Source organism: Apostichopus japonicus, chromosome 9, assembly GCF_037975245.1.
Source record: "Apostichopus japonicus isolate 1M-3 chromosome 9, ASM3797524v1, whole genome shotgun sequence".
Lineage (NCBI taxonomy): Eukaryota > Metazoa > Echinodermata > Holothuroidea > Aspidochirotida > Stichopodidae > Apostichopus > Apostichopus japonicus.
This window is the reverse complement of record NC_092569.1, coordinates 30,922,487-30,941,106: the sequence shown is the minus strand read 5'-3', so window position 1 is coordinate 30,941,106 and position 18,620 is coordinate 30,922,487. Positions and strand designations below refer to the sequence as shown.

The 18,620-nt window shown below is 32.9% G+C and overlaps 1 protein-coding gene across 1 annotated transcript; it reads left to right on the top strand.

The window, feature by feature from the left end:
- The first annotated feature begins 9,364 nt into the window (after positions 1 to 9,364).
- Positions 9,365 to 17,281, top strand: LOC139972949 (uncharacterized). Its single transcript, XM_071979267.1, has 8 exons — positions 9,365 to 9,410; positions 10,899 to 11,071; positions 11,461 to 11,725; positions 12,085 to 12,293; positions 13,951 to 14,160; positions 14,412 to 14,711; positions 14,961 to 15,222; positions 16,375 to 17,281. Exons 1-8 carry the CDS (start codon positions 9,365 to 9,367, stop codon positions 16,881 to 16,883), a joined length of 1,974 nt encoding a protein of 657 aa, XP_071835368.1. The 3' UTR covers positions 16,884 to 17,281.
- The last annotated feature ends 1,339 nt before the right edge of the window (positions 17,282 to 18,620 follow it).

The window sequence follows — 18,620 nt, the reverse complement described above, 5'->3', positions numbered from 1 at the left end:
TAACTTTAATCATAAAGACTTTCATAGGCTACTCCGTACAGTAAAAATAAAAACCTAGACGGAATGGGAAAAAATGGTGAAGAACACGAGAGAAATTTAATTATACTTCGACAATGAGTTATTATTGGCGAATATTCTTAAATATTGCTAGAAATGTGTTTGAATAAGCGCTTATCATTTATAAGTAAGAGGTGATGGCTCTCCTCCGATATGTCACAATGATTGTCGTTGAGAGAGCGTACTTCCTTGTTGTAATATAACAATAAGATATGCTAAAGACATATGTTTGTATCATTTTGACCAAATCACCATGTACTATAAACCACCGATATCATTCAGTGTAACTCACGGTATATACGCGGGTTCAACCGTTTGATTGTTTCTTACTACCAGTAAACAATTTAATCCAGTGTCAAACAATTTGTCTTACACAGTACAATTTAATGCGATCTCTTGTAGTAGGCTTATATAATACTTCACTACATTCCGAATACAATCCTGTAATAACAACAAGGTCAGATACCTCTTCTAGGTTATATGAGGAAGGGTGGGGGGTGGGTGGCAAATGCTTTAACACAAGAAGTATGAACTCCGATTTCTTGGCACAGATGATAACTTCTGACAATATGCCTTTGTCTCAACGTAGTAAAGAATCCATACACTATTCGTCATAATTCAAGATGTATTTCCTTGTGATGTCATCACATCGAACACGTGGAACAGTGCTACGTGGCTCAAGCACGTGATATCATACGGTTTATAGGTCAATCAGATTCCGTTAAGTATCGTAAGTTGCCAGCCACGTTGTGCAGCATATAGTAGCTTGTATGTAACAGCAAGGAAAATAGAAGGCATTACCTTGTAAATAATTGTGTAACGTTCAAGCAGTTAAGGTACGTTGACTTCATCATAAATATGATGGTGTCCGTCAATTTGCGTATGAAATGGGTAGTTCCTGGTCATGATCATTAAAGTGAATTGTATCATTTGAACAGTTTCTGCATGAGTGATATCGTAACAAACAATGGACTGATATGCGGAAAACCATCCGATACATATAACTAGTACAGTAAAAAACCGGTGCCACCTGTGACACATGTTACGTGTTGCAAACACGGCTGTGGGACATGATGAGTAGTAACATGTGTCAAATGTGGCACCAGTAGTTACTGTACTAGATATGTGTTTTTAGTAAAGTAGGAACTGTACCGTTTGATTCCTGTTCACAACTCTCTTTAAATTACGCCAATTTGTCATGTCGAGATGAAGAAATGCCATGTTCCGGTATACCCATAGGCTTACTGATGGCATCAATAAATAGATACGACTTCATTTTAGAATCGCGTATTAAGGAACTCGCACCCAATGGTTAGTACAAGAACTACTGTTATGTCCCACAACCGTGTATCAATAAGTAATAGTAATTACTACTTTGTGTTCAAAACATGTATAACGGGACATGAACAGTAGTTAGTAACTGTACAAGCCATGCATATCATTTGGAAAAATTAAATTATTGTTGTTGTTGTATCCAAATTATTGATAATTTTTAACACCCCAGTAAATAAAGACAAAACCACATCGTTAAATAGAATTAACCTATTTCCTTGATATGCCAGCAGAAAATACTATTCCTGTGATTCGTCTAATATCCGAAAGGTGCTGTTTGATATTGATATGTCACGATTCCGAGTGATTTGGTGTTAAAGCATTTTAATACGTTGTGAGCGTCCTTTGCAGAAATGATGTCCCATATCGATTCAAAAGTTTAATCGACGAACAAACACAGTTCTTAGTTCTTATCATTCACCTTCTCTATTCGACCTATTATCATATGTTAACTCGCAAACATATGTGACAAGCTTAAGACAATGAAAATATAGTAATTTAATCCAGCAATGGTTCAAAATACAGATAATTTGGCATTTATTGTGTGAGATGTAAACAACCATTCTTATAATTTCCTTGTGTTTGAATTGCGAGTTCTTTAATTCTTACTAACAGTTCGAGATAAAAGAGCTTCTAGTAAAATATAACACATATTTATCTTGTAATAATAACGACACTTACATTATATACAGACGTCGATATGTGACACACTAGATTGCATGACATAGGTTATGGATCTTAAATGTGACCGACTGATAAATAACGTGGTGTAATTGGACATCCGTACGTATGAAGGTCCCTCCTTGGGTAACGAATTCACGTTCATTACTTATGTCACTCTTTCAGAAGGTCAGCAAGTATCTCCTTTATTTCGTGCACCCATTTTTCTCTGTTTCATTTTGGATCAATGGCAGAACTTCGAAGCAAATGTATTTTCGTCTTTGCGGTGTTGCTGCTTTTAAACTCAAATGGTTTTCGGGTAAGTCTCTAAAATATTAATAAAATGAAATTAATTTCTTCAAAGTAAAATTGAATTGATTTGTTTTACTTGTATACTTTTTTCACTGATTTAAATTTGGAACTCAGTATTTCATTAACTTCAGATTAAAAACCTTTCTTTTTAACTTTAAAATATAACAACGGTCTACCTGCGCTGACTTACCTCGAGTATTTGTAGAAATATTACGATTCGTGAGCTATCCGCTCTATTCAAATCTAACTTTTTTGAAACTTAGATATTTTTTTTTTTTTTTGGGGGGGGGGAATGTTTTGCATTATCGAGCATTATTCTGCACACAATTATCTCTCTGTATTACTTTATTGCATTTATTATCTTGCCCTTATATTTTCTTATGTAGCCCAAATATTCGTTCTGTCCATTCTGTATCATTGTTGATACACAATTATGAATTACATTGTTGATTTTTTGAAAACCAAACAAACACGTAAATGGAAAATCTACAACATAGTTTAACTATGTAGTACATCTACCTTTTACATGTATTTTTTAGAGACTAAACTACTTAAAATCGACACGAATCCCTTGGATTAGAACTTTTAAAAAATAACGTTATGATAACTTGTGAAATAATGATATGTTTATCAAGAAAATATAGCATGAAGTGTAAAATCCGTACGTATAAAACAACTTACAATTTCAACAACGAAGTTATTTCTTCACAATGTTAATTTGTTTCGTCAATTCATAAAACTATTCATATTTTCCGAATACAACATTTATCTTTCCGTCAAAATGAACGCCCAACTAGTGTGATAAAATGGTAAAGTTCAGCCATTGGTTTTTAAAAAAAAAATCACATATGCATCGGGAAATGATAATTAAACTTTGACTAAGTTTAATATCTAAATTGCTGTATTTACAAAGTTATACTGATATGATCAATCTGTTCGATTTAGTATTCCGCAAAAAATAATTTCTTATACACAGAAGTTTAATATGTCAAAATTAAAGTATTGATAGGTTTTTCGTGTACATTAAAATAGCAGCTTTACGCAAATTAACTTTTTTTTTAATTTTTAAACGAGCTAAGAAAACCTCAGTATTGTAACAGTTCATCTAAGAGCAATCAAAACACTTTAAAATTGGCTTTTCACGAAATTGTTAATATGTTTAGTAATACAATTTATAACTGACAACAACTTGGATATTTGCTCGCTGGGCAGGTATCTGTAAATCATTACACAATTAACGCATTAATGTAACACACTCTTCAATACAGGCAAGTACGTACGAATATATATTGATCAGTTCATCATAAAAATACCCAAGAGGAAATAGAATGTATCTTACAATGATCAACAATAATTTTTTTGTCAAACATCTCCAAAACACCTTATATTTGATTTAGGTTATTTGGCAACCAATATTTAAAAGCCAAGTATCACCGTTTTATACTAGCATTTTACTGAAATATCGTCTCCATTAGTGTACAAAAAGTTTATCTTAATAATTCTGTAGTTCATATTGAAACTGTTTTTTTCATGACCAAGCAATGTCAATCTTAATATTCCTTCTTAAAACGTATTAACCTCCTAATTTCAATCGTTCCCCTCACTATTTTGCGGGTTAAGGTAACACTGATTGTTCTCCAATGATTTGTTTTCCCTCTGGCGGTCATAGCATCGTATTACACATGTATCTGTTAAAAATGTATTTGATTCGGTCATGTGCGTTAACCATAGGAATGATTTTTAACGCATGTCAATGTAATAATCATCAACTAAATGTGAATATTTAAATAGTCGCCATACCTGAAAGAATTTTGCTCGAAACTTTCCGTTAAGAATACAAATAGAGTACGACAATTATAGACTAAATGTTATGAAAAGTGATAGGAAATAAAGTATAAATAAAAAAATCAATGTGAAAAGTTTTTAGTTTTGAAATTGTGACGGTAGCATCAGAAAGTGCGTCTACTAACCGACAATAAGAAAGAAAGATTCATTCTAAGAAAGTTTTTTTTTTTTAAGTTTTACCAAAACAACGTCACGAAAAAGTAGAACAGTAACACAGACTTGTTCATTAACATTACTCAATCATCCCAGACAAAAACATAAATAAATGTATATATCTTCTCGCTGTGCGTTTCCGTTGTAAAGTTCCTGATTCTGTTTTTTAAAAGAACAAAAACTGTAGAAATGTTGTCATTTATGATTTAGAGCTATTTTCCCACGTTGTCGACAACACAGGCTTGAAGACATCATATCCTCGTTTTTTCATGCAAATTCTTTAATTAAAACTATTGAAAACTTTACCATACAACACGTGATCACGTAGACAAGAACGGCTATTTTTCAAAATCGTGTTGTTGTTATTGAGTCTAGACGAGGTTTTATTGCCAAGAATTTTCAAAATGGATATAATTTTACACAAACTCTATAAATTGTTTCACAAGACACCTAAACGGCCTTGTAACGAGAGCATATGGGTTTCAAAACCCTACATATAATTAAGTATCCATTAACCTACGCTAGGAAAAAATGACTTTATGATTAACTTGTTAACCAATAATTTGTTAATCAAAGAAAATATCGCAGGAAGCTTAAAACGAAAATGTATAGAACAAGTAACAATATCATAAAACAACTTGTGAAGTTATTTCTTCACGGTGACAATTTGTTCTGTCGATTCATAAAAATGTTCATATTTTCCGAATACAAAATGTATCTCTCCGTCAAAATGACTGCCCAACTAATATGATAAAATAGATCAATTTCAGCTTTTGATTTTTTAAAGAATAATATACATACAGAAATGATAAATAAACTTTTGAATCAGTTTAATATCCAACTTGCTATATTTACAACTTTATACTGATATTATCAATCTGTTGGATTTAATATTCGAAAGAAGCATAATTCCTAATAAACAGACGTTTAATATGTGAACATAATGTATTGATGGGTTTTTCGTGTACATAAAAATGGCAGCTTTACGCAGTGTAGCTTAAAGTTTGTTTTTTCACAAAACGAGCTAAGAAAACCTCAGTATTGTATCAGTTTATGTGTGCAATATTTAACAATCAAGTTTACACTACACAAACAGTACTAGATCAATTCAAAATGAGAGAATTCCAAGCACTTTTAAATTCTCGTTCACAAAAGTGTTAATATGTTATATATATATATATATATATATATATATATATATATATATATATATATATATATATATATATATATATATATATATATATATATATATATATATATATATATATATATATATATCTGACAACAGCTTTCAAATTTGTCCTCTGTACAGGTATCTGTAAAACATAACAGAATAGACGCATTTATGTAATACACTATTCAAAACAGGCACGTAGGCATACGAACGAATAAATATTGATCAGTTCACCATGCAAATACACAAGAGGAAACGAATGTATCTTACAAGGATTAACAATTATTTGCCAAACATCCCCAACACACCTTATATTTGATACAGGTAATTAGGCAACCGATATTTGTAAGCCAAGTAACCCCTTTTCGTACTAGCTCAATACTGATACATCGTCTCTAATAGTTTTATGTACACAATGTTTATCTTAATAATTCTGTATTTTGTCTTGAAACTTTTTTTCATGACCAAGCAATGTCAATCTTAATATTCGTTCTTGTAAATGTATCAACCTGTTAATTTCAATTGTTTCCCTTACGATTTTCCGGGCTAAGGTAACACTGATTGTTCTCCAATGTCTTGTTTCCTTCTGGCGGTCATTGTATTGTATTACACATGCATCTGTTAATAATATTGTCGATTCGGTCATGTGCGATTATCATATGGATGGTTTAGACGCTATCAATTTAATAATCAACAACTAAATATAGTTATTCCAATAGCCAACATGTTTGTAACAAGTTTGCACGAAACGCCGCTTTAAAACTAAAAATAAAGTACGAAAATTGTAACCTCAATGTTATGAAAAGTGATAAGAAATTGAGAATAAAGTATAATACAAAAAAGTCAATGTGAGTCAGAAAGATCGTACACAATAATAAACAAATATTGAAGCTAAGAATTTGTTTTAAAAGTTGTACCAGACCAATGTCAAGAAAAAGAAGAATAGTAAAACAGACTTGTTTATTAACAATACTCAATCCTCCCAGACAAGACAATAAATAAATGCGTATGCCTTCACGCTGTGCGTTTCCGTTGTAAATTTCCTGATTCTGTTTTTTAAAAGAACAAAACTGTAGAAAGGTTATAATTTATGATTCAGAGCTTTTTTGCCACGTTGTCGACAAGACAGGGTTGCATCCATCATTTCCTCTTTTCTTCCTTTTCGTATTGCACTGCATCTGTTAATAGTGTGTGCGATTTGGTCTTGTGCGTTTATCGTAGGAATGATTTTGACGCCTGTCAATGTAATAGTCATCAACTAAACTTATTTATTCTAATAAACAACATATTTGTAAGAAGTTTGCAGGAAACGCCGCATTAAAAATAAAAATAAAGTACGAACATTATAACTTAAATGTTATCAAAAGTGATAAGAAATTAAGAATGAAGCATTAAAAAATTCAATGTAAAACGTTACATGTTCAGTTTTGAAATTTTGCCTCTGTGATTTAAAATCTGCCTGTAGCATCAGAATGATCGACTACCAACCAACAATTATAAGAAAGATTAATGCTAAGAATAGTTTTTAAAGTTGTACCAACCCAATGTCAAGAAAAAGGAGTATAGTCAAACATCCATGTTTATTAACATTATTCAATCATCCTCGACAAAACACTTAATAAATGCATATGTCTTCTCGCTGTGCGTTTCCGTTATGAAGCTCCTGATTCTATTTTTAAAAGAACAAAACTGTAGAAATGTTATTTTTTTATGATTCAAAGTTTTTTTGCCACGTTGTTGACAATACAGACTTAAAGCCATCATTTCCTTGTTTCTTCCTTGCAAGTCTATAATTCAAAAATATTGTAAATTTACCATACAACACGTGATCACGTAGACAAGAACGGCTATTATTCAAAATCGTGTTGTTTTGAGGGAATCTAGAGAATGTTGATTGTCAAGAAATTTCAAAATGAATATAGCTTTACAGAAACTCTAAAAATTGTTTTACAATTGTTTTACAGTCATATTTGAAATTTGATGTGACTGTTGAACAGTTAACTATCATGTCTTTAGAGTTAACAGATATCGTTTACTTAGGCACTCATATATTTTTTCGTAACTACTTTGACAAAAATACGTTTTTGAAGAAGAATTTTGCACGACTCGTATACTATTAGCTTCTATCTCCCAACATACTTAACGAATTATCGGATAATCTCAGCACATGTAAGCCAGGTAAGAGTTGTCCTGAACCAATGAACAAATAAAATACTGACTAATTCTTATATTTTATATTCAATACGATAAATGTGATGTTTTACTGAATTCGACGGATCTGGCATTTATGCAATATATCCGAATTATATCCTCCTTCAACGTTATATCTAACTTTCTTTCATACAAAGCTTTGCGCACATGCGTCAAATGACACATCCTTTTATATCAAGAGAAGAAAAGAAAGATATGTGTCGTAATGATATGATATGTTATCCTTGATTTAGGATACTTCAGAGAATTACGCAAACGAAAGGTAGAAAACAAATAGTCATGCACGTTTTGTTATGAACAAGGATGTGTTTTCATGAGAGCTGGGTTCACGGGGATGTTGTGTGGCTTTTAAGAATGGTGTTCTGTCTTAAATAGATATAGTAAACGTGAAGTTGCCGAAAGAGTATCCATTTTTGCTGATGTGCACAAAGGGTAATCTAAACAGTTCTCGATATGGAAACGCTAACTTGTCTTTTGCTATACATGTGGTTATTTTGATTGAGCGTGAATCGACATACAAGTGTTAGGCTTTGACAAACATTTTCTACTCCGCTCTTAAAGTTTTTTTTTTCATTGATAAAAATATAAAATATAACTTTAACCATGTTTTCGTAGGTTACAGATAACTCTGCATAATGTGAGTACATTGAAAGCCTTAGTTATTGCATACGTTTTGAGTACAATATTTCTAAAAATATCGACATATTTTCTATGAGCAAAAAGTTGTTGTCACAAAAAGTTGTTGTAGCAGTTTTAGCTTTCAGGCGAACGAATGTTGACAATTAGCGTCAGTAGCTGGGGCGTAAAACGTATACGTGTTTTGTGATGTTGAAGACAAAAAAGATATATTGTGTTGTTGATTCTTGCCCAAGTCAATCAAGTGGCTTGTACGTGTCGAAACCAACAATACTCTTCTTCACAACGGATGAATTTTCAATTTGGTTGGTTGCTCTTGTTTTGGACATATTTTCAAAACTTTGCTATTTTCAAGCTTTTGAGGGTAAATTGCACGTTGTCCCAGTGTATAAGTACCTCATTAGCATAATGTATCCAGTTTCCCGCTCTAGATAATTGCACATAGCTTACTATACGAACACCACTAGGAGATAAAAGTTTTACGGATTATGAACTTTCTTCATTTATTTTCAAGAAGCTCAGAATAAAGTGACTCATTATAAAAATAGAATACAATTTGATGAATATTGTAACTAGAATACGTTTCCAAATAGTTAGAAATTACTGCAATTATTCCATTTTTTTATTTAATTGTAAAAACAAAAAACTTTGAATTCTTGAATTGCATGTTTCTACATAATATAGAGCTTGTCATTGTTAGTAATAGGTTACGGAAGCGTTTGACGGACACAAACACATTGCATTATTTCATTAATCTTAAAATCACCGTGTTTAAGTGAGGTTCTTAGTATGCGAAAAGGTAATAAGGTAAAAATTATCGCTTTTGGTTAATAATATGCAACTTGGGAGCGTGCCAAACAACTTTGGATTTCGTGAAGAGTTTTTATATTTAAAAAAGCCTATTTATATCGACAATTTTTGTATTCGTAATTCACACACACCCGCAATGAACAACATTCATTACTAAAAAAAAATAGTATAATGCGGGAACATGTACAGTCGGATACATGCTTTTTAAAAGACGTGGGTAAGGTTTCAATTTGTTTTTAATTAATAGATAACGCTGTTTTTGTAATCTCAATTTTCTTTCAATAATGTATTGTATGTTTTTTCGCCTTTTTAGATAATATGCCATTCACATTTCATTTAGCATAATGTACAGGAAATATTACTTTCATCTGCTTATCGTAGTTATGATCGTTTAATTAAGTTATTGTATGGTGACCTATGATTGTTTTATGTGTAGTAATGAGAAAACCAAGTATTTGAAGACATGCAAACGGACATATAAGAAGTTGGAATGTGAACTTTTCTTTCCGTTCTTATCACCTATTCTATAATAGTTAACAAGTTGGAAATATTTTATTTATTTGAATCAAAAGCAAAATCAGATTTTATTTCAATGAGCTATAACATTCTCTTTTGAATATTTAAACTTAAAATGATAGGATCTGTTCAATTGAAGGTGCAATAGATTGGCGTATGTACTGTATTTTGTGATACATTGACCTTCGTACAATCTTCTTAACTTGAAATTGTTTCTTCAGAATGTACTTTACTAAATCGCACATTCTCTTTAAATGTTTGTTACCTCAGATATCGTCAAGCACAAGAGTCAACGATTCAAGTAAGTTTTTTTTTCTTCTGTTAGGGTAACGATTAATATAAACTACCGAAAACTAACCAAGTAACAGAAATTTGTTTTCTAAATAATAGTTCAGAAAAAAAGTTTAATTTAGAAAGGAACCATGAAGATGTACTTCTTAGAGGAATTTCTCCTATTTTAATTTGTAAGATAAATAATGATTTAGAATTCTCTATAATGTCCTTGTACTGTGTATTAAAGTAGCTTTAGCGCGGATTGGGGTTAATTGTAGATTCTCAGCGATAATAAATCTGAAAGAATTACAAGTCATTAGTCAATTCATATTTCCAGAATAAAGATAGTTCCTATTATATTTATTCATACTTGTTAGTAGTTTGTGCAAAGTAAGTTAGCCCGACGATTCGATCGTAACAGGATCTTCTTTAGAAGATAAATGGCAAGTAACAGTAACAGAAGGGACAAAACACGCACTTTGTTTAGACATTGCTTACGGTAGGCTCGTTCAATAATTAGGCAGTTTCAAATCTCAGTTACTGCTGATAAACGTTAGACTGTGTTAAGGTGAAAATAGGGACAAATCATACCCTCGTGTCAAGGAAAGCTATTACTAATCATGTTTGCTTCTTTGACCATGTCGCCACAGAGTCACGGTATTTTTTGCGTTAGAGTTTCATTTCATATAAAATATTCTAGCAGAAATTAGCCTCCATGAATATTAGCCGAAATGATTGAATACCTTTAGTTATGGTTTATAGTAGTTACTACGTATATTTTACAGTGTAATTTAAACAAAGCTGTTGCAAAGTAGCTATCATATTTATGTTGGAAGAATTTGTTAATATGGAGCTGATTCTGCAACATATGTACGTGTTGTTCTGATCTTCTTTTAAACATTATTTCCGTTGCTAGACTTGCAGTATTTTCTATTCCAAACTCCGGAATATCCAAGGGATTGTCATGAAGTACTTAACCAATGTTCTTCTATCAACGCCAAATCCGGTGTATACCTGATTAAACCTGACCAGTATCCGGAACCATTTCAGACATATTGTGATCATAACACTACATCTGGAGGTTGGACAGTACGTAATGTATTTCAAGACGTGAACACTTACAATATCTCCAATATACACTTTGTAAAACACATTGGAATTGTCCATACATTTTAGTTGTAGAGTATGTTGGATGATATACCTTGTACAATGTATGGGTATTTGAAGCCTAATATCGAAAACAAAACTACCCAGAGTAAATACGTTGACTTTTAATACGATTAGAAAACGTATTGTATGTGCACACCTATGATAGTGATATAGATATGTATTCAGATAACATATAACGCAACATCACAAATATGTTCTATCCTATTCTTATTTATTGATGTGAGCCCCACGTTTTGGCTATAAGGTTTAGATCATAGTGATAATGAAATGTATCCGTTAGTTGTCTACCGATCTTTTGAATTCTTCAGGTCATACAACGACGTGTTGATGGATCCATCGGTTTTAATCGAACCTGGGATGAATACAAAAACGGTATTGGTTTCTTAGGCAGTGAATTTCTGATTGGTAACGAAAAGTTAGCTCACTTGATCAATCAAAAGAATTACCAGCTGCGCATCGAGCTAGAGAATTATTCAGGCCAGTCATATTCCTTGACATACGACAACTTTCGCATTGCGGATGAATGGGGGAATTATTCTATAACAATTCTTACTGATGTCGAAGGAATAACAGGTTAGACAATTATAAATTATTTTCTCCATATCTTTGTACTCAAAACGGAAATTGAAGCATGTTAAAGAAAGGTTTCAATGGAAGAAATGAATATCGTAGACAACTGTATTTATTGATGCCCATAGTCGAATACTTGAAAATGTAATATTATTTTGAACGTGTGACATTAATGAGTATAAGTTAAATGAGTCTAAACAATAACAAATCCGGCTCCCATTTGATCCTTTGTTAACAGTCAGCAATTGTTCTGAGCGGCCAGAGCATGACGATGGTAACAAGATTCGATAATAAAGTTATGTAATAAAAGTGAGTTAACACTTCAAGCTAGGATTAAATTTTGGTGGTTTCAATTTTACCAGATTTACCCATTACCTGGTGCTCATCCAACAAGGATAATTATAATAATACATGTGAAAGGACTTGTGAGAATCCGAATGATTGTGTCATACCGGATCCAGCGGAACCAGAGAGATGTCTTTGTCCAGAAAACCAAATGATTTTTAGAGATAGCTGCATACCTCAAGAGCAATGTGGCTGTTACGTCCGAGGGAAAGGCGTCGTATTAGCAGTAAGTGTATTTGATGCCGTTCACAAGTCTTAATATATAACATGAAAAGTACACTATAACTTAAAATCTTGGATTGCAATTGATTGACCTTACTCTTTATTATATCTGTTATTAATTCTCATTATTATTGTTGATATTGATTGTCCCCATATTTCGGTTTTTCATGTTCTTGCAAAAGTCTTCTAATTAAGACCTAGCAAAATAAGTCATCCAAAGCAATTACATCCAGAATGATGAACTTTACCCAAGATATATATAACGCTCATGACCATTTAATAGTAGAAATTCAGTTTTATTCAATCAGCGTTATCAAGCGTTGTACCAAATGAACATTGATTTTACTTTCACTGGAATAAACCCTTTAACATTTATCATTTCCAGGAGAGTGAAACTAAAACGTTAATTATGACGGTTGAACTTGTCGATTATCGTAATTCATTTACACAATACATTTACAGATTTATTTTCCCCCACTGAATATCTTATATTATAATATCACTTCTACGGTTGTGCATTACTTTATAATCCTTAAACAATATTATTGGGTACTTTTTACCTAAATAGTGCGTTTCAAACGTATTGTAAGTTGAGTTTTTAGTGGCAATAAACCGTCACGGAATGCAACATTTGACATCTACTTTAAACAAAACAATAATTGTAAATCCCTAGGCCCCCAACATCAGAGTTGGCTGCAAAGATCGCATTAAACTTTCTTAAAGATTGACACCCTTTGCCAGAAAAAAAAAAATGAAATTGGCCAGCCATTCTTGCTATGCTGTACATTTCACTGTGACAACCGCAAATCCAAAATTCATTTATTATTTTAATATTTTCCCACTGAATATCTTATATTAGGAAGGCGAGTTTTACATCAATTCAAGATGTACACGAAGATCAACTTGTAGCAACAACCAGATTATAGAGGTGAGTTACCAGTGTAGTGATCAGGCAACCTGTGATGAGAGGAACGGTGTCCGTAAATGTTACTGCAATCAAAACTACGAAGGGGACGGAGAGACGTGCACCCACAACTGCTTCGTTGCTGCTAAAGGAAGTGCTTTAAGGGTCAGTACAGTTCTTTCAGGACATTTTAAAATGCTTAACTCTTAATTCATTGTTCATATTATTTCACGCAAACCTTTACTATTTAAACTTGTCAAGTATCACATTACATTTAAAGATAACCGTGTGGCGAGCGCATCGTGGTTAGGCAGGGACCTTGGACCCCATTTTATTCGACAGGCCAGGCAAAAGTGTCAGTCAAGGGATGTTTTACATTTGGTCGGGAAGCATAATATCACTTCTACGGTTGTGCATTACTTTATAATCCTTAAACAATATTATTGGGTACTTTTTACCTAAATAGTGCGTTTCAAACGTATTGTAAGTTGAGTTTTTAGTGGCAATAAACCGTCACGGAATGCAACATTTGACATCTACTTTAAACAAAACAATAATTGTAAATCCCTAGGCCCCCAACATCAGAGTTGGCTGCAAAGATCGCATTAAACTTTCTTAAAGATTGACACCCTTTGCCAGAAAAAAAAAATTGAAATTGGCCAGCCATTTTTGCTATGCTGTACATTTCACTGTGACAACCGCAAATCCAAAATTCATTTATTATTTTAATATTTTCCCACTGAATATATTATATTAGGAAGGCGAGTTTTACATCAATTCAAGATGTACACGAAGATCAACTTGTAGCAACAACCATATTATAAAGGCGAATTACCAGTGTAGTGATCAGGCAACCTGTGCTGAGAGGAACGGTGTCCGCAAATGCTACTGCAATCCAAACTACGAAGGGGACGGAGTGACTTGCACACACAACTGCTTCGTTGCTGCCAAAGGAAGTGTTTTAAGGGTCAGTACGATTCTTTTAGGGTATCTTAAACTTATTTGCCTGTAATTCAATTTAGACCTAGCGAAAATACATAGATATGGCAACGCAATTATGATACATCAAGAACGATGTACGTTGCCTAATATATTTAAAACGCTCATGACCGTATATTAGTTTTAATCCAGTGTGTCATCAAAAGTCGTTAAAAATGTAACAAATTAACATATATTTTACTATCTTCGGAATATGTCGTCTAACATTTATCTTTCCAGGAAGGTGAATCATACATAAATTCTGACTGTTCCCTACGAATAACCTGCAACAGTAACGTACTTACAAGTGAGAGGTACAGTTGTGGTGCAGACGCAACCTGCGAGGAGCGGAATGATATCCGTAGATGTTACTGTAACGAATGGTTTGAAGGTGATGGTGTTACATGTACCCGCAGTGGACCGAAAGATTGTTCTGATCTTTACAGAGCGGGTAGAAGAAATAACGGAAAATATACCATTTATCCCGCTGGAAGCTCCGGGTTTGAAGTTTTTTGTGAAATGTCTAGTGGGGGATGGACAGTAAGTTTAGCCATTGACAATCAATAGCTTTCCCATGTTAAACTTGTGTTTTCTTATATGACAGGACTACGTTGACTAACATTTGAAGTAAATCATTCAATTATTTAATTAAATTGATCCATCTTCCTTTCAGTTTAAAACAAATCGGAATATTGAGCTTCATCAATTAATTTATCTTACTTATTGTAGAACAATTTTTTTTATATATTTCTCACTTGTCATATATAAACTTATTGATTCTCTTTGTAGATTTTGCAACGACGTACAAGTAGATCCGTCAGCTTTTATCGAAACTGGAATGAGTACAAAAACGGGTTTGGAAGTCCCACAGGAAATCATTGGATTGGCAACGATAAAATATACAAATTGACAAATCAAAAAACCTACCAACTTCTAATAGAAAAGACAAACACGGAAGGATCCACATACGACAGCCGTTATTCATCTTTCAGTATCAGTAACGAGAGAGACAAATACCGACTGTCATTGGATGGCTACAATGGAAATGCTGGTATGTATTGTGCTAAATGTCAATCATACGCAGTCAATCATACGCAATCATAAATGTCAATCATACTCAGTCACACGCAGTTATTACATAATATTATTCTAACATAACTACCTGTAGTCGTAATCACACAATAGGATTTGTACTCGTACATATACTCAGGTCATGTTAGAAATATAGTGTAGATACTAATGTATGTACTAGACCTCCTGCCTACAGTCTCGTTCCGTTTCTTGATTGTACAATTGCTTAACACTTTAGCACGTGTTTGTATAATTATATGCACTTTCATTCAGACTTTGTCAATCTTAGAAAAGAAAGGCAAAATAACTAGCCTGGGAACCTAGAAACTTCATTAAATATGGCTTTAACGTCATTAATCCATTGAATATTCGTTCATGGAATTATTAAGAGGCCTATAATATTACAATGACAATAGAAAAATATCAAATATTTCGGACGTTTTTTGAGAGATAAGTTGAGATACGTCGTATGTGTTACATTTCCAAATAGCATTACCCCCTTATTTCTTATATGTATGAATTTATAATCAGAATAAAGGTAAATCACCTTTTCGTCAATCTTAAATGGATCTATAAACGTTAGATGAAAGATAAGACGTTTTACGAAAGATGATTGTGACAAAGATGAGAAAATCCAACACTTTACATATTTTCCCTCCTATTTGAAAAACTATTAGTTTAATACTCAAAACTATACGTTTTATTTGACAGAATTTGAAGAATTAGCTGTTAACATTTCTACTCATCTCACTTGTACATTCAAAACACTTTACTATAGAATGTTCGTCGCAAAAGTGAAAGAGTATCATAAAGTTTACTACTTATACCAAATATATATTATTTAATAATGAACGATGTATAAAGTAAGTTTACCACACAAATCATCAAAATTGGAACTACTCCAGAAAACTGGAAATTGACACCTATCTTCAATTATTACACTGCGAAAAGAAAGCTCAAGAATTTATATATGAACCTAAAATCATAATCAAACATGAACTAACGCAACAACAAACCCACTAACAACCGAAAGTTACAGCAAACTAACCCAAGGTAGTTTAATAACGTCCAGTTTGCTTATAAAAAGAGTTGACAAAAATATAACTTCATTAAGTATTTGCTTTCTTTCCAGGTAATAACGCAATGGGAGCAAATTCAGGATATCAATTTAGTACGCACGATCAAGACAATGATGGATCGAGTACCTTCGATTGCGCAGAAAAACACCGAGGTGGCTGGTGGTATCCAGACGATAGTAATACGGGCTCCACCAGCAACTGCTACTCATATAGCAACCGCGTAGATACAGGCGACTACGAGTACTCTGACTGTGGCTGCTACTATTACTGTACTTATTGTTATCATTATTATTACTGTAATTATGATGATTACTTGTGTTATTGTGAAGATCATCGTCCTGAATATAAATGCTATAATTGCGATGGCTGTAGCGGTTATGACGATTATAGATGCTGCAAAAACAAAAACCCGGTCTATGAGACAACTTTCTACTCATGTGGCTACTCCAATATCAACGGTGACTACTCCCACAACGATTACCGCGGTATCTTCTGGAAGAATCTTCACGGCTCTGATTGCGGGATAACGACAACAACAATGAAAATTCGTTCTGTTCAATGATCAAATTAGTAAGGAAAAGTCGTCAAGAAAACAAGGATAGGGAATCGGTTGGCGATATACTAACATATGTTTAATATGGAAGTACATATCAAAAGTATGGCAAAGTTTATGTATTGGAAGATGAAAGTGAATAAAATATACACTATTAAGCAGATGAACATTTTAAAGTTATATCATCACGTACAGTATCATTAACATCGATCGATCCCAAAGACTACTTCCAAGACATGAATATGTTTTGAGGGACAATACCAAATGACGTTGAACTACCTATCTCATGGAACTCGATGACTCCTTATATTTTGTCTGTTTCCGATAAATGCATTGAACTTGAACTATATTAATTAAAAGGTCATCTTTAATTGTGGCACTGAGTATAATATCAAATAAAAAACAAATAAAAGATAAAAAAATAAAAGATAAAAATAGAGAACTAAATAGTATTTCAATGTTTAATGTTGCCATTATGTGTCATCATTTTCTATATGCTTTCTGAGTTATTTAGTTAGTATATCTGACGATCAAGAACACAGAACACACCCAGACGAAACCACCCTGATATGTTCCATCCTAATTCTCGAATCACCTTTCTTACAGTGACACTTGGGGGGGGGGGGTATTAACGTTCGAAAACTAGAGAAGCGTTTACATTCAGACGAAGTTGATCATATAAGCATGGTTTCGGACGACTCCTTTATTGAGTTATTTGTCTAAGGATTATACTCAACAGTCTCTCTTACTTTACTCATTGGTCTACATAACTTTCTTTTTCCCTTACGCATCTCTATGTAAGAATATCATGTAGCGTTTATTCATTTTGTCGTCTGCTTGATTGTCCCACATATAAAAAAAATATCGTCTTCCAAATTGCTATTGAAGTGCAATAAACACCTGATGATCCTTATTAAACCTCTTCCAGTCCAGCACATATTTGAAACTTTATTATTGTGTTTAAAATATAACAAATATGAGAGATATTCCGCCGTGAAACCCTTTGAGACCTTTCTTAAAGAATTTCACAGTACCGGGAGGGCGGAGAGGGAGGTGGTGGGAAGTGGGGGAGGGTGGGTGGAACACGGGATGACGGTAGCCTTTGTGTTCCGACTTTAAATCCTTTGTATTGTAAATTACACAAAGGACTGGCGTTTATATATAAAACACATTTCTTCACCGAATTTCTGGTACCGTTTGAAATATTGAATTTTCTCTCGACTGTAAGATTTTAGTTCCTGAATAAATTAAAGCCATTTCTAAATAGGAAGTATAGGAGTAAACCTTAAGCATTAGTACATAGATACAACAATTGTTAGAAAACATCAAATAAAGAAAGGCTTAAAAAGTGGAAATATTATAGCAGTCTTTAATACCCACATATTACAGTGACAGCACCCCATCCGCTCTTTCCTCCAATTAGACCATATAAATTGTGACTAGAATAATTTCTAAAATTTCATAGCTTAAAGTTTATTTGTGGATATCAAACATTAAAACGCAAAGAAAATGCGATATGAAAAAACGACTGTTATTTTATCGCAAAATATTTGGAACCAACATCGACTTACTTTGAACAAATATAAAATTGAAGAATAAAATAAATTGATCCGACGTATCGTCCTTGTCAATGCCGATACATTATTGTTTTTTTCTTGTCGACATAATGGTTCTTATTCAAAATGGCCTAAGGTTATTCATGTATATGTATGGTGTTCTGGTACTATTTGTACTTGAAAAAAAGCT

Excerpts from the sequence above, each read along its gene's own strand:
- LOC139972949 (XM_071979267.1), top strand. The coding sequence starts at position 9,365 with ATGCGGGAACATGTACAGTCGGATACATGCTTTTTAAAAGACGTGG. Across the intron at positions 12,294-13,950 it reads GGAAAGGCGTCGTATTAGCA|GAAGGCGAGTTTTACATCAA; the intron begins GTAAGTGTATTT and ends ATATTATATTAG. Across the intron at positions 15,223-16,374 it reads TGGCTACAATGGAAATGCTG|GTAATAACGCAATGGGAGCA; the intron begins GTATGTATTGTG and ends CTTTCTTTCCAG.